Source organism: Sciurus carolinensis, chromosome 3 (assembly GCF_902686445.1).
Source record: "Sciurus carolinensis chromosome 3, mSciCar1.2, whole genome shotgun sequence".
Lineage (NCBI taxonomy): Eukaryota > Metazoa > Chordata > Mammalia > Rodentia > Sciuridae > Sciurus > Sciurus carolinensis.
In genome coordinates, this window is record NC_062215.1 from 175,206,519 (window position 1) to 175,222,145 (window position 15,627).

General features: G+C 59.0%; 1 protein-coding gene across 1 annotated transcript; it reads left to right on the forward strand.

Annotated features, from left to right (window-relative positions):
* The first annotated feature begins 7,861 nt into the window (after positions 1 to 7,861).
* On the forward strand, positions 7,862 to 12,364 carry B3gnt7 (UDP-GlcNAc:betaGal beta-1,3-N-acetylglucosaminyltransferase 7). Its single transcript, XM_047545721.1, has 2 exons — positions 7,862 to 8,381; positions 10,093 to 12,364. The coding sequence occupies exons 1-2, from the start codon at positions 8,371 to 8,373 to the stop codon at positions 11,285 to 11,287; spliced, it is 1,206 nt and encodes a 401-aa protein (XP_047401677.1). The 5' UTR covers positions 7,862 to 8,370; the 3' UTR covers positions 11,288 to 12,364.
* The last annotated feature ends 3,263 nt before the right edge of the window (positions 12,365 to 15,627 follow it).

Here is a 15,627-nt window from a genome sequence, read left to right on the forward strand (position 1 = left end):
GCTACGAATGTCACTGAGTGGTAGAGTACCTCTGGGTTCTACCTCTAGTGCCACCAAAAAATGCGGTTTTCCTCAGGCATTTTGTCATGACTAACACAGGCCCCTAAATAATCCACTTCAAGGTCTGCGACCTTGGTTATATCTCAAAGGCCCTTTCACTCTGCAACCTAGTATAGTCACCAGATCCAGGGACTGCCTGGACCTTTGAGGAAGGGGCTTAGTTCAGCAGGGCAGAGCCTCTCACAGGACCCCTGTTCCTCTGCTTGGCTCTGTAGATTGTTTTCTTCTGAACCTGGCTGCACAGTCGGAGTGGAGCACCTGTGGCATACTCCCCAGAGCGCCATGGTCGGAGACCAAATCCACTTCAAAATCCCCAGGGAAGAGCACGGCCGGCCATCCCATGGGCCAAGCACACCTCTGGGGCGGGAGCGGGTGGAGACACTAAGACTGGCCAGCCGGGTGGAGTGCCTGAGACTAGGGAGGGTGATCTGTGGGCCCAAGAGGAGGAGGTGCTAGATCCAAACCCAAAACTGATGTCGAGGTCACTGTCGCCCACCGTGGCCCCTTCTCGGAGGCCCATGAGGTGTCTCATTCACCCACTGTGATGGCGCGAGAAGGTATCTTTGACCAGTTCTTCCAGGACCAGGTGCAGGCTCCACCACTCACCAGCTGGCCGACCTCCCCCTCAGCCTCAGTGTTCTCCTCTCTACAATGGGAATAAACTTCTGCCTGGCCAACCAAGGCTGGGGAGGCAGTTGAAGGGTGTGTGTGGAGAGCAGCTCAGGGTTCGCTGAGCCGTCCACTGAACCTGGGAAGACTTCTGGGCTCCTCTGAGTCCCTCACTTTCTCCACTCACCCCTCCGTGGACTCCTGCTCGGGCAGCAGTGCCATGGGCCAAGAGATATCCGTCCAGCCGCAGTAGGGACACGGCTGCCCAGAATGCACCTGGCCATCTCTGGTCCATGAAAAGGCAGCCATTCAGGGCTGGCTTGGACAGGAGCCGGGTGACGAGAGACAGGGAGTCCTGTGCTCCAGGAGGAAGGAGGCCTGGTGTGGCCTCAGCATGGGGCTGAGCACAGCCCGGGAGGGGGGCCAGCTTGCTGGAGAGGAGGCGCCGCGGAGGGAAGACTATGCTAGTGTTTGAGGCCCAGGGGCTGAAAGGCGGCTGTGTGTCCCACGCTGGCTGCCTGGCGGGTGGAGATGTGAGTCACTGGTGTCCAGGAGGGGAGGGCACAGCCTGGGTGCAGCTGCCCGGGACGAGGGGCCCAGGCCCACCCTCGAGTGAATGTGTGTCAGTGTGAGCTTGAAGGGGTGTGCCGGGGGTGGGGCTGGGGCCTTGCAGAGCCGTTGGGGCGCCCAGGGCTCCTGGGGTGGGCGCACCCGGTCATCCTCTGACTGTGGCCTCTGTGACTGCCGGAGACCCAGCAGGCAGGCGTGCTGGCTCTTCTTCACCCCACCCTCTGACGGTCTGTCCACCAGGACCCTGATCTCAGTGTCCCCACTGTGGACAGCAAGGTGCAGGAGGTGTGCAGGGGGATCCCGGCCAAGGGAGGGGCACCTTCCCCAAGGGAGGGGCCGGTGAGGTGGGTTGGGAAAGGGGAACCTCAGAGCAGAAGGAAGCCAGGGGCTGGCGCCCTGGCGGAGCAGATGCAGGCTGTAAGAGCTGTGGGCAGTGCCCAGAGAGTCCCAGAGACTCCGGGCCTGGGACGGACTCAAAGGGCTGCTCAGCCTGGCCCTGCGCTCTTCCCAAGGGCCTGCCGGACCGGGTTTCAGTGTTAGCATGGGTGGTGAGGTAGGGCCCTCCAGCCTGAGAGAGGCCCTAGGCATGTTTGTGTGTCTGTCTGTGTGTCTTCCTGGGTGAGCGTGTATCTCAGGGGTGTATGTGTGTATGTTCCTGAGTGTCGAGTGTGTGTCTCTCTCCACATGTGCAGACTCCGTGTGTGTGTCTGGGCCTGGATTCTATGTATGCCTTGTATGTACACCCACGTGGGTCTGTGTGTCACAGTGAGTGTGATCTGTGTGTGCACGTGTCTATGAGACAGTGTGTCGATGTGTACCCAACACCCCTACCAGCCGGAGGCTGGGTGACCCAGGACGCGGGCAGTACTTGGCCCTTCCTTCAGGGTTCTCAGAGGCCTCCGGTCCCAGGTCCTGGCCTCTCTGAACTTGGCTTCTCTGTCTGGCTGCCCAGCTTCACCCTTACTTGACTGGGCCCACACCCAGAAGGCCACAGGTGAACTCTGCTGTCCCCAGACTCGCGGTGGGTGCCTGGGCACAGGAAAGGAACCAGAGGGTCGAGTGCCCCTCTTTGGCCAGCCTGGGGCTACTCCCCCTCCAGAAAGAGGTGTCAGGACAGCATCTCCCACACGGGACCGCCCCTTCCTTCACCTTCCCGGTTCTCCATCTTCGGGGTTTGTTTTGGAAGACAAGCAGAGCAGGAGGCCTGGTTCTGGCGTCTCTGTAGCTGCCCAGTGGTCCTCTGGAATGGAGATTCTTGAAAATGACAGCTTCCTTTGAAGGACCTGTCCCTCCACCCCACAGTCCCTGCAGGCTGCTAATCTCAGGGGCCTGCCCCATCTGCAGAGGGGACCCATGGCCCAGGCTGGTCATTCGTGGAACCTCAGCCCCAGGACATGCTCACTGGCCCGGGAAGGGGCCAATGGCGGAAGTGAGCCTTCGCGAGTCCTCCCTAAGGTCTTGTATGAGGAGGTGGGAAAGGGCAAACCTCTCTCGCTGGGGCCCCCAGATGGTGGCACCTTGAAGCCTGCCTTTCCCCTCCTCGTGGAAAGACAGGTGGGTCCTGCAGCAGGCCACCCTGGGGGTGCTTCCCATCACCTGAGCTAACAGTTCTTTTACTCCAGCTTCCCTGAGTTGAGCTGTTGTCACTCACAGCCAGAGGAGTCCTGGGTGACCCCTTGAGCCACAGGCCTGGGTCTTCGGGTGCCTAGCCTCGTCATCCCTCCTTGGCTCTCTCAGGTCCTGCACAGAGAACGTGCCCCCTCCACGGCTCTCAGCCTCCTAAGCCCCGCTGCTTCCTCCACCGCCAACTGCACCGGGCGGGTTCAGCTCCTTTCCTTCAGGTCGCTTCCCGGGCTATCTCCAGTTCCCCAGGAAGAAGTGTCTCTCTGCTGGCCCTTGGTCAAGGTCCACCAAGAGGACTGGAGTTGGAAGACTCAAGGTCAGAGAACCTGCCGACACATGGGACACTGCCCGGGAAACTGGGAAGCTCCTGTCCCAGCCTATCGGCCGCTCCAGGGGCAGGCCCCGGGATCCGCGCCAGAAGCACCCTCACCTCCTTAAGGAGAGGGTCCACTCCCAGAGAAATGCATCCCCTCCTCCCATTCCTACCCGCTTCCCTCAGCCCTGAATCCATCAAATCCTGACCCTTCCAGGGCTGTGAGTTTCAGGGACACCATCCAGGGGTGGACCCCATTTGCCTGTGAGTGCTCCTCCTGTGCTGGTTTGGGTGGTGCCCCCTTGACTGAGAAGCCTGGGGGACCCCAGTCAGGGCTGCCTTTCACAGTGGGTCAGTTTCTCTGTAGTGGACACTGGTGGCCTCCCAGGACCAGTGATCTCCCCACACATCCTCATCCGGTGGTCTGTACAAGGAACTCAAGTCTCAGCCTCCATGTGACCCACTTAAAACATGTCCCAGCAGGAAGCACACAGCAGACAACCCACCACTGCCCGAGCCTGGGGAAACCTCTCTCTTCTCTTGGTCCTTTTCCGGAAAGCACCTCAGGGCAAACTCCAGTCACGCTGACCAAGGACCAGCTAAGCCACACAACGCACAGTCAGATCCTGATGGGGGTGGGGGGAGTTTGCCAAGGACCAATATGAGAAGGTTCTAGGCCAAGGGCACTGTCCAGAAGGCTTCGAGCTCGCCCGGCAGTTCTTTCCAGGCGCACATCTTTATGACACTCTTCCCACAGAAGAACAGTGAATTTTTTTTTTCTTTCTCTTTCTCTTTTTTTTCTTCTTGTTGTTACTGGGGATTGAACTCAGGGTTGTTTGATCACTGAGCCACATCCCCAACCCTTTTTATTTTTTATTTTGACACAAGGTCTTGCTAAGTTGCTGAGGGCCTCACTTTGTTACTGAGGCTAGCCTCAAACTTGTGATCCTCATGCCTCAGCCTCACAGGTTGCTAGATGTGGAAAGCAGGCTGTGTCCAGCTCTGAGTTACTCTTCAATGTGTGGAACAGCAGTTTTCAAGCTGTGCCTAAAACTTTGTCACTCCATTATGTAAAGCAGTAGTTTGCCATAAGCGGATTCATTTTGAGCTTAAGTGCTGAGGTGACATGAATTTTTACTTTGTCAAAACCATAAGGCACAAGCTGATAAATAAATTAATCATGCTAATAAGAATGCCCACCTGTGATAGCCAGGGATAGTGGCACCTACCTGTAATCCCAGAAACTCAGGAGGCTAAGGCAGGAGGATTACACTTTCAAGACCAGCCTGGATAACTTAGAAAGACCCTGCCTCAAAATTAAAAAATAAAGAATGACCACCTGTGAACTTATCAACAATCAGAAGCACACAGATGCCTGGGTCTAGCGAACCCATATTAGAAAAAACAGGCCTGCGAGTTTATTGAACTGAATGAAGCAACCCTGTCAAGTGAGGCCCATAAAAGTAGGGCACCCCAAGACTGGACACGGCGGCATTCTGACCCAGCCACCTGGTCACTCATCATTAACCTTTCCCAGGAAAATCACCACAGCCTCAGACCCCTGAACCTCTGACCTCAGGCTGCAGCAGAGTGCAGTTTCTCCTGCACCCGACAATCGCAGAGTCCCACTCCAAGCTGACCTCTCGCTCCAGAGTGAGCTGTGAAACCACCATCCGTCAGGATCTTCGACTAGAATAAGGTCCTGCGCTTCGACAGCTCTGTGTCCTGAACAAGTTCTGTGGCTGGTTCCTAATATCTGTCTACGCGCAGTGACTGCCTTGGCACCTGCTCCTGCCTCTGCTCTCAGCTCAGCCTCCTGAGCCCCTGCGGCTGCCTCCCTTACCCGACCTTTCAGCACATTACACACAGTGTAAAGGTGCTGTGTGACTTGTGTGTTATAGATGTTAGAAATTAAGATTGGACTCAAAGAACCTGTGACTGCCCAGCTTGCGACAGCCAGGTGGCCCATGAGTGTTCAGTGAACTGCCCCTGAGGAAAGTGGTGTAGCCTGTGAATTTAATGTTATCCAACACACTCTGGCATTTAGGGAAGAGAGAGGGGTTTCTGTTAATGACATGGCTGGCTCGGAACACTGGGGTCACGGGCGTGTGCCACTGCGCATGATTTCTGACACTCTGGTGCTTACCCACAGACTCCGCTGTAAGGGCAGATGGCCACACCTGAGATCCTAGCGGTGGCTATCTGGAGGATGGACTTCTGCTCAGGGCTTTCAAATACCCACTGAGATAAATCCACACGTTTACAAACATCACACTGTCGCGCTGAGCGAGCAGCCAGCTCTCTCCCGTGGCCACCGGAGCCCCAAGCTCCAGCTCTGTTGATGCCCAGGGCTCCTCAGATTCTGCTTTTGGGTTCCCTCTGGCCCCGAATCCCCACTTTGTCCCACCAATCACTGATCTTGCAGGTCACATGTCTCCCCTCACCTCAGGTCTCTGCAGGGCACTGTTTCTGCTGGACTCCCAGAACATGTGGGGGAGGGTGTGGAGAGGAGGAAGAGGAAGTTAGTAGCCGAAAGAGGTAATGGGCAGCCAGGCGCGGTGGCAACCTCCTGTCATTTCAGCTACTCTGGAGGTTGAGGTCGGGAGATCCTGAATTTGAGGCCAGCCTGGGCAACTTACCAAATCCTGTCTCAAAATTAAATTTAGAAAAGGTCTGGGGATGTAGCTCAGAGGCAGAACATTCCTGGGTTCGAACACCAGTACCACAATAAAAGAAGAAAAAAAAAAGAGATAAGGGGGGAGGGAAAGCAGGGGTACTTTTTAGGGTCCTTCCACACCCCAGTTCACTGAGTCCACCTTCTAGGGCAGCAAGCTAAGGGGCACAGAGTGACCCTGGGGCTTGGATTCCTGCTACTTCCTACCTGATTGTCCCTCCTGATCCCGACACTGTCTCCTGGGATCAACTTCATCTCCCTGAGCCTCTGCCTTCAGCCAGGGTATGTGGGGTAGGGGAGATTCCATCTGCAGACTGACCCTGCTTGACCACCTGCTGTCTTGAGACAGTGTACAGGAATCTGATGGCCCTCAGGGCCCGACAGGTGGGGTGGGCCATATTGGGAGACCCCAGGGGTGGAGGGGTTGGGGTTCACTGTGCTTCTGTATAGGGATGGGTCCAAGTAAACCCCAGGGAACCAGGCTACCCCCCACCCCGCTGCCTCAGGGACTCATGTATTTAACTGGCATTCATTTCCCCCTTCTGTGTTTGACCTAGGCACAGACCAAATAATTCCATGATGACAAACTGTCTCAACTGACCAGATTCCACTAGTGAACACCCAGCTGACTTTGGGCAGCTCCCCTGGTTGCTACCGCCTTGAGCCCTGTGGTTCAGGGGCCTTGTGGGGTAAGGCAAACATTAATGATAGAAATATGAACAGCAGCTGCCTGTCGTGATGTTCCTCATGGAGGGGACACAGCATGCGCGCTTCCCATGCGTCATCTTGCATAACTGCACTGGCAGGATATTGAGGTCTCAAGGGGATAAGTCACCTGTCCCTAGAGACAGAGAGGAAGTACAGGGCCCTGACCCCAACCTGCTCTAGCCCCAAACCTGAGTTCACAACCTCTTCCCAGGGACAGCTGTGTCCACCCTTCTCCTGGCACCGGAGGAGACCCCACAGCACTGGGGCGAGAGGCCAGGTGGGTCATTCTCGACTGGGCCCTCGCCCTTCTGCAAGGCCACACTGCAGGACAAATAGGGAGAACCCCACAGCCTGGACAATGAAGTGGGGATGGTCGGCCAGGGCCAAGCTGGGATGAAGGGGCCGGGGCTGCAGGGATTGGGGGCTCCTCAGTGGCGGGGAGCCAGGTCCGTGGGACATGCAGCTGCAGGCCAGGTTTTCCTCTGTGGTGCTTCAGCCCAGTGTCCTCTGGAATTCTGCCTGGAAGGCCTTTTACATTGCCCGATCACAGCTTACGACACCCTGGAAATTCCTTTGTACCTTAAATTTTTATTCCCCTTCCAAGAAGCTCTTGAGCCTTAAGGAAAGGGCTGAAGAGGCTCTTCACCCAGTCTCACAGGCTTGGGACCCAGCTAGGGTCTTGTGGGCTCACTGTGTGCCTCTGGGCAAGAAAGTACCTTCCTGTCCTTCCTGTCTCTGGGACAGCCTCCTAACTGTGGGACCTCACTCACCTGGCTTTGCCCTCTGCACCTCCATTTATTCTTTTATAAGGTGGGAATAACAGTACAGGCAGCCCCTGGAAGGAAGTGAGCCATTCATGCCTGAGGCCTAAAACCAGGCATGGCATACTGTGGCCACTGGGTGAATGTCGGCTGCATTGAGAGGACCCTTCAATGCCTCCATTTCAATTCTATGAGCACTTTGAGATTATACTATGTCCTCAGCGCTGGGAACCCAACCAGGAACAAGAGCAGACATGGCCAACAGCAGGACCAGCTTTCCTGTAGAAGGAGTCTCCAAGTCACCTGGATGGGAATCATCCCAGAGTCTGGACCTGAGCCAAGAAGCCCCCTCCCTGTTATGCCCGTGTGCAGCCCACTCCCCAAGAGGAGCTGGTCCTGGCACATGAGCGAATTAATGAAGGTTTGGGGACAAAAAGGATTTTAAGTGAAATATTTGTTGATGGAAAGAAAAGAAATCGGGCCCAGGCAGACAGGCTTTCTCTTAGCAGTTGGGGGTGGGAGGGGGGCTGGGGCCTGTCTGTGTGACACCCTCTTCTCTAAGGTCAGCAAGCGGGGCTCTGCTCCCAGCCCCAGGCCGTCTTTCCTCGCAGGCCCAGCCCGCGGAGGGGACAGGGACAGGCAACCCTCTCGGGCCTCCGCCCCCGCCCCAGGGCGAGTCTGAATGGGGCCCGAGGGAGGCGGCCCGTGGGCGTGGAGGTGGGCGGGTGTCCTGGTTTCCCACGTGTCCTGGAGAGGCGACCCCGGGAGCCCCGCAGAGGAGTCGTGCACCCGGGCGGAGGTGACCCTCGCGGGCTCCGAGGTCCGGTCTCCGCCCGGCGCGCCTGGGAGGAGCGGGGTCGCCCTCCGTGCGGCCGAGGCCCGAAGGGGTTAACGCACCTGGCCGCCGCCCCTGCGCCCCTCCTCCCGCCGCCCGGAAGACGAAAGCCGCGGCGGGGGCGCGGCCCGTCCTTCGTCCGCCGCCCGCAGTCCCCAGCGCAGCGCCCGGAGCTGCGACCCGCGCGCCCCGCTCCGCCGCCCCGGCCCGGGCCGCCATGTCTCTGTGGTGAGTGGGGCCCTGGGCAGGGCGCGGGCAGCGGGGCTCGCCGTCCTCCCGGGCGCAGGCGGCCGGAGACGCCCGCCGGTGTCCGGGCGGGACTCAGTTTCCCCGGGCGGGCGCGCGCGCCGGTGGCAGCAGATGCCGGGCCGTGCGCGGCGCCCGAGCGGCAGGTGGGCGGCGGGGGACCGCGGGGCGCGCTCGGGTCCCCAGCCCCGGCGCCCCGACGCTGCCGCGCCGCCCGCAGGCGCCCGCCCCAAGCCCGCCGGGCTCGGAGACCGCCGAGGCCTCCGGCGCCCGGCCGCCCCCTCCGCCCTTCCCGCGGCCTCCGCTCTCCTCGCCGCCCGCCGCGACCCTCTCCTTCCTTCCGCCCCGCGCTTCTCACCAACGCGGAGGCTGGCGCAGGTGGAGCGCGCCCGCAGGGAGGCCCCAGGTGCGGCGCCTCCGCCCGGCTCCGGACTCCGGGTCGGAGTGTGGGGCTCCGGAGGCGCGGGCCGTGGGTCTCCTCACCCTGCCCCGCACTTTGAGGTGACCCTGTCTTCCACCAAGCTGGTGTCCGGGAGACCTTGGGGCTCCATGGGGAAACTCACCCTGTGGGGCGCAGCCTGCATTCACCCCGGGCTCCTGGTCCAGCACCCACTAGTCTTGAGGACACCCTCGGCACCTCCACGGGCCCCTTGTCTCTCCCTGCACTTCTGCTGAGGAGGTCGACGCCATCTCCCTGCTGACCTGCCTGTCCCCCAGCCCTCAGCGCCATGTATCCACAGGGAAGACTGGGCAGACTGGCACCTCTGTACCCCTGTATTGGGGGGCAGGGTCCAAGCCCCAAGTCTTAAAGAGGGGGTTGCTCCCGGTGAAGAGCTCTGATTTTGGCTTCATAAATGGGTGTGGTGAGGTTACCTGGCTCTGAATGTTTTCCCCTCCCAGGAGAAGAGCTGGGGTTCTTGTCGCCCTGAGGGATGTAAGGTGGGGATAAGGGGCATTGGTCGTGCTGCTTTCAGGCCTCTTGTCAACCCATAAGGGCTGCGCTTTTCTTTCTTTTCTCTCTCTCTCTCTTTTTTTTTTTTGGTACCATGGATTGAACCCAGGGGCACTTAACCACTGTGCCACATCCCGGCCCTTTTAAAATATTTTTTTAGAGACAGGGGCTCACTGAGTTGCTTAGTGCCTCACTGTTGCTCAGGCCTCAGCCTCCCAAGCTGCTGGGATTACAGGTGTGTGCCACTGCGCCGAGCTAAGGCTGCCCTTTTCTGTTGGTTCACTGGCAACAGCCAACTCTCCAGTGTGCCCTACCATGCAGTGAGCTCCCAGGCTGCAGAGAGGGTACCATCTCTGCCCTTACTAGTGACCCTGGTCCAGAGCCACAAAATCATCCACTGCTACTCCTCGGGTACACCAGGAAATGAAAGCTAGTGGGCAGGGGGACAGGGCATCTTACCTATCATCTTACCAGGTGGTCCTCCGGGCAAGATGGTAGCATTTCACTGACCATGTGCCAGGCCCTCCCTTCCTGTGTTCTGTCCCATTTGGGGGAAGGAGAAGTTGTGGCTTGGCGAAGTTACATGAAGCCACATGTAGCTTGGAAGTGGCAGGGGCAAGGTGGGAGCCCCAGCAACCCCATTCCCCAGTGCTCCCCCGGGGAAGAAGGTAGGCCTGGAGAGGAAGCTCCACTGGGGCTGCCCGGAGAATGCCAGCTCATGCTTCCGCTTCCCTCTCCCAGGAAGAGAACCCTCTACAAGAGTGCGTGCCTGGCCCTGGTCCTCCTCGTGGCTGTCACCGTGTTCCAGCGCAGTCTGACTCCTGGTCAGTTTCTGCAGGAGCCTCCACCTCCCACTCTGGGGTCACCAAAAGTTCAGAAGCAGAGTGGAAACCTGGTGAACCCTAAAAACTTCTGGAAGAGCCCCCAGGATGTGGTGGACCCCACCCCCACGGCTTCCCAGGGGCCCCAAACCTGGGACGTGACCACCACTAACTGCTCCGCCAACGTCAACCTGACCCATCAGCCCTGGTTCCAGGGCCTGGAGCCACACTTCCGGCAGTTCCTGTCCTATCGCCACTGCCGGTACTTCCCGATGCTGATGAACCACCCCGAGAAGTGTGGGGGGGACGTCTACTTGCTGGTGGTTGTCAAGTCTGTCATCACTCAGCACGACCGCCGTGAGGCCATCCGCCAGACCTGGGGCCGCGAGTGGCAGTCGGCGGGCAGAGGCCGGGGCGCCGTGCGCACCCTCTTCCTGCTGGGCACGGCCTCCAAGCAGGAGGAGCGGGCCCACTACCAGCAGCTGCTGGCCTACGAGGACCGCCTCTACGGCGACATCCTTCAGTGGGACTTCCTCGACAGCTTCTTCAACCTCACCCTCAAGGAGATCCACTTCCTCAAGTGGCTGGACATCTACTGCCCCAACGTCCCCTTCGTCTTCAAGGGCGACGATGACGTCTTCGTGAACCCCACCAACGTGCTTGAGTTTCTGGCCGACCGGCAGCCACAGGAAAACCTGTTCGTGGGCGACGTGCTGCAGCGCGCGCGGCCCATCCGCAGGAAGGAGAACAAGTACTACATCCCCACCGTCCTGTACAGCAAGGCCAGCTACCCGCCCTACGCGGGCGGCGGGGGCTTCCTCATGGCCGGCAGGCTGGCCCGACGCCTGCACCACGCCTGCGACACCCTGGAGCTCTACCCCATTGACGACGTCTTCCTGGGCATGTGCCTGGAGGTGCTGGGCGTGCAGCCCACGGCCCACAAGGGCTTCAAGACCTTCGGCATCTCCCAGAACCGCAGCAGCCGCATGAACAAGGAGCCCTGCTTCTTCCGCTCCATGCTGGTGGTTCACAAGCTGCTGCCTGCGGAGCTGCTGGCCATGTGGGGGCTGGTGCACGGCAACCTCACCTGCTCCCGGAAGCTCCAGGTGCTCTGACCTGCGGGGCTGGAACTGCAGTGCCCAGGCATGGCCTGGTCCCCTGCTGGAGGTGAAGGGTTTGGGCATTCTGTGCCCCTAGGTGCAGGGAGCCAGAGGGGGATCCCAGAAATTCCCAGAAAGCAAGGCCCAGGAACACTGGAGCTTCCCAGACTGGAGGTGATCTGAGGAGCTGGGACCCTCCTAGTCTGACCTGGTGAGAGGCCCTGGTGGCCTCGGAGGGGACCTTTCCTGAGCTCGGGTGTCTGGGCTGGGCCTGGCCCCGGCTGGTCTGCGGCTGCCCCTTGACTTGACAGAGCGTCTCCTCTGTGAAATGCCTCAGTCTCCCCAGGGTCCGATGGCCTTCCAGGAGAAGCGCAGCCTTGTGCAGGCTCACAGGCGTCCCCTATTCCACAGCTCGGGTCTCCCGGGACAAGAGCCCCAGAAGGCTCCAGCACAGCCCAGGCTGCCTGGAGTCTGTGCCTCTACTTCAGGGGCCTTTGCTCCTGGCTGCGTCCTCTCAGGCCAGGAGTGTGACCGGCCACTCTGACTACCTCAGCGCTCCTGCAAACCTCGGCCGGCTGCAGCCCGGCCCAACCCTGACGCAGGGCAGAAGCACAGCGCTCCTGGCCCCCAAGTCCCGGTGCTGTCTGACCCTCACCCGAGCCCCGGTCCTTCTGGCAGCCCCACTGAGGCTGGTTCCCTGGCCAGAAACTAGCCGATTTGGCCCTGGAAGTGGATAGTCCTCTGTTACTGTGAAGTTTTATTTATGAAGAATTTGGAGGAAGAAGGCTCTGGCCTCAGGAGGTGGTGGACCCTCCTCCATCTCCTGCCTGTTCCCTCAGCCACCTTTAGCCCTGCCCTTCACAGCCCCGCCCTTCACAGCCCCGCCCTTCACAGCCCCCTCCGGAAGACCTCCCCACCACGCCCCGACTTGTCCAGGGCCTGAGCAGACTTGCATTTGCCCTGTGAGGGACGGAGCCGGCCCTGGGGGTGGATGGCAGGAGGAGGGGCTCCTACCTCAGGGTGGAGTCACCTGGTTAAGGTGGGGGAACCGGCTCAATTTTCTCAATAAAATGGGACTGGTTTTTTTCCTGGTGTGAAATCTGTTGCCAGCTCCATCAGAGAGCCTTTCTGGGCCAGGATTGCCAGAGCTTTTGGAGACAGCTAGTTCCTTATTGGTCTTGGCTGGGGGGTGCACACGGACCCCTCAAAGAGCCCCAGAGGGAGGGATTAAAGTGGGGGCGTGGGGTGCAGCAGGGGAGATCCCTGTGAGCTGTGGCACCCCGTTGCGTCAGGGCTCTGGGTGCTGGCCCAGGGCAGGCCAGGGGAAAGGCCAGAGAGTTGGCCCGAGACAGAGTTCCAGTGGGTGAGATCGGGCAGGTGTGTGCCAAAACCAGTGGCCTCCCTGAGGTCCCTTCCAGTCACCTGAAGCTCAGAACGGGGCTCAGCGTGGTCCACGGCTGGGAGTCAGGGTGACTGCCCTGTGTGTGGTCCTTGGCCTGCACTGCTCACCTTCAGGAGGGGCTCACTGGGATGGTAGCAGTGAGCAGGCTGGTGGCTCCCCGCTTGGGCCAGCTGGGAGCAGCCCTGGGGCCAGATGAGCCCTCATCCAGGCCCTTGGGCTGCCACGTTCTCCCTCTGGTCAGCCACCTACTTTTTTGTTTTGTACTGGAGATGGAACCCAAGGGCGCTTTACCACTGAGCTCCACGCCCATCCCTTTATTACATTTTAAGACAGGGACTCACTAAATTGCTCCAGGCCTCGCTAAATTGCTAAAGCTGGCCTCCAACTTGCTATTGTTTCCTGCTGTCTCAGTCTCCTGAGTCACTGAGATTACAGGTGCAGGCCACCGCGCCCAACTTCGGCTACGTTATTTTCAGAGCAAAAAAGGTTATTAAGAATTTTAAGATCACGACAGCAGAGCATTAAACCAAGCGCCGGGCCCTCTGGAGAAGCCTGGCCCTGCTGTGGGCTGCCGTGAGAGGGAAGGCAGCCGAAGGTGAGGCCGCTGCCTGGAGGCCCAGGGGCAGTGGGCACAGCTTGCCTAAGGGCCAGCTGAGGGGCTCACTTAATCCAAGGGCAGAGGGAGACAGGCAGGGTGGGTTCTCTGGCCTTTTAGATTCAGGAAGGTGTCTAGACTTGACCTTGAGAGCAGAGGGCCAGGGTGCTTGGGCTGTGGGCGTGGGGCAGTCTGCAGGAAGAGAAGCGACCACAACAGGCTTGAGGCCTCTGCACACTGCCTCCTGGGCTCACTCTGCATGTCCCCAGCTGGGCCCCCTGAACTTTAAGCTCTGGTTGAGAGCAGCCTTTTCCCCCGTGGGGCCTAATGACTCAGGTCACCTCGCAGCCACTTCAGTGCTCCATCTGTCCTCAGCCCCTGCCTTGCCAGACGTAGGACCTTACACACCACTCCATTTCATAACTTGGGCCCAGGCCTGGGCCGGCAAGTAGGGAGTCTGCTTTAGCATAGCGGAGGGCAGGGGATCTGCCTGGGTCGGGGAGCAGGCGCCGGCTCTGGGCCTGCAGTGTGCCTGTGTTTTAAAGAAATGGATGTCTGCCTGTCAGAGAGAGGAAGAGTCCAGGCTTCTGGACGAGAGCCCAGGAGTGCAAAAACCTAGAACATGGGAAGGAGCAGCTGCCTGGGAGAAGGTAGGCGTGGGGGCGGGTGTTTGGTGAAATTTAGGGTACTTTCCGTAGGTACTGAGGAGCCATCCCAGGTTCCCAAGCAAATCGAGGGAGTCTTAGGAATATATCCTCATCCCTGGCCCCCGTCCAGGGCATGGTGAGGCAGCCAGTCCCAGGCCTGTTTGACTGGGCAGGACGCACAGGTCAGGATGGGAACATGGCCCCAAATCCTCCCCCACCATCAAATCATCCCCACCTGGCTCCTGTGTCCCTTAGCCAGGAGGGGCTCCACAAAGCAGGGGCTGGGACCTAGAAGGCAAATTGCCAGGGCAGGCCACCTGGAGCCAGCCCATCTAGAGTGTCCCAGTCCGGATGTTACCCCAGCTGGTGCAGCCCTCAGCCTGCTCCTGGCCTGGCCACTCCACTCAGCTGACCCTAGAAGAGTGATGTGAGTCCCCAGCTCCACAATCCTGGCTTTCTGACAACCCTGACCTTTCTGAGATCCACTGCTGATCATTTTGGGAAACCAATAGAAAGGTCATTATGGAAGATTCAGGCATTTAGTCTTGCTTCTGTTAAAGGGTCATGACCCACCATAAATGTTGAGTCCGACACCCCCAAAACAAAAGACAGGAGTTTCATGTGACACAGTAACCTTCAGAAATGAAGACCAAGGAGACCAAATGAAGTCTGTCGTTAGGATCTAATGGTCCGCCCTAATCGTGAAATACAGGAGAAACCCAGCAAGGCCGCCTGCCCAGATTCTTGGCCTCTCTGTGTGGCATTCCTTCCCTCAGGCACAGAGCAGGACCCTCTGGGATGAGGGTCTTATTTATGGAGGGGGGCAGAAGGAGTGTCCCTGCCCCCCCCCACCTTGGGGTTCTGCAGGCGCAACCCCAAAAGAGGTCAGGGAGCATCCCCATCTGACCACCTGGTGGACATGCTTCCCATGACCTGCCTTCGTGTAGAGGAATTCTGGTGCCCAAGAGTTTCAGGGGAGCAGAGCAGGAGAGACAGGAGGCAGGATGTCGGAGACTGCTCCCGAAGCCTTCAGTGTGCTTTAGTTCAAAGCACTCAGCATGCCACCGAGCCAGACTTTGGGGTGTCATTTTCTGAGCACCAACACTGGTAGTAAGGATGACAATGGCCACATTATGGAGCCTTACACTGAGGGTAGCATTTGGCATGAATAATCAATATGACTTACATAACTTCAGGGTACAAATATAGTCATCTTAACACCTTAACATCTCTGATTATTCCACTTCCTTACTTGGCCTTGTTGGCAGAAAATCCAGTCACCTCTTGGAGCCCACTTATTCCAAATTACATGAGAACTTCAGGGACTTGCTTAGTCCAAAGGGCCGGCTCTGGCAAGTCTGGGTGGACACTTCCGGCTGTTCCCCCTCACTCCACACTGTGGCGCTGTTGAATGTGGGGCCTGCACAGTCCTGTGGCTTCTCAGGCTGGGCCCCCGCTGCCTAGGCTGCAGGGCAGTCCATGTTTCCTCTGTCACACTCACCAGCTCAGTCATCCTTCCCTGGAAAGCAGAAATAAGTTTGGGGCACTGGGTCCTGTGGCTCCTGGTCAGCTGCAGTCTTGTGGGGAAACCCCACAAACACTCAGGTGCCCTCCGTCCTACTGAAGCAACTTCTGAGGTCTTGAGTGACAGTACATCAGCCACACCCTGATTTGGGAGGGCAGGGGCTGGCGGGGCTGGGAGGGGCAGGGC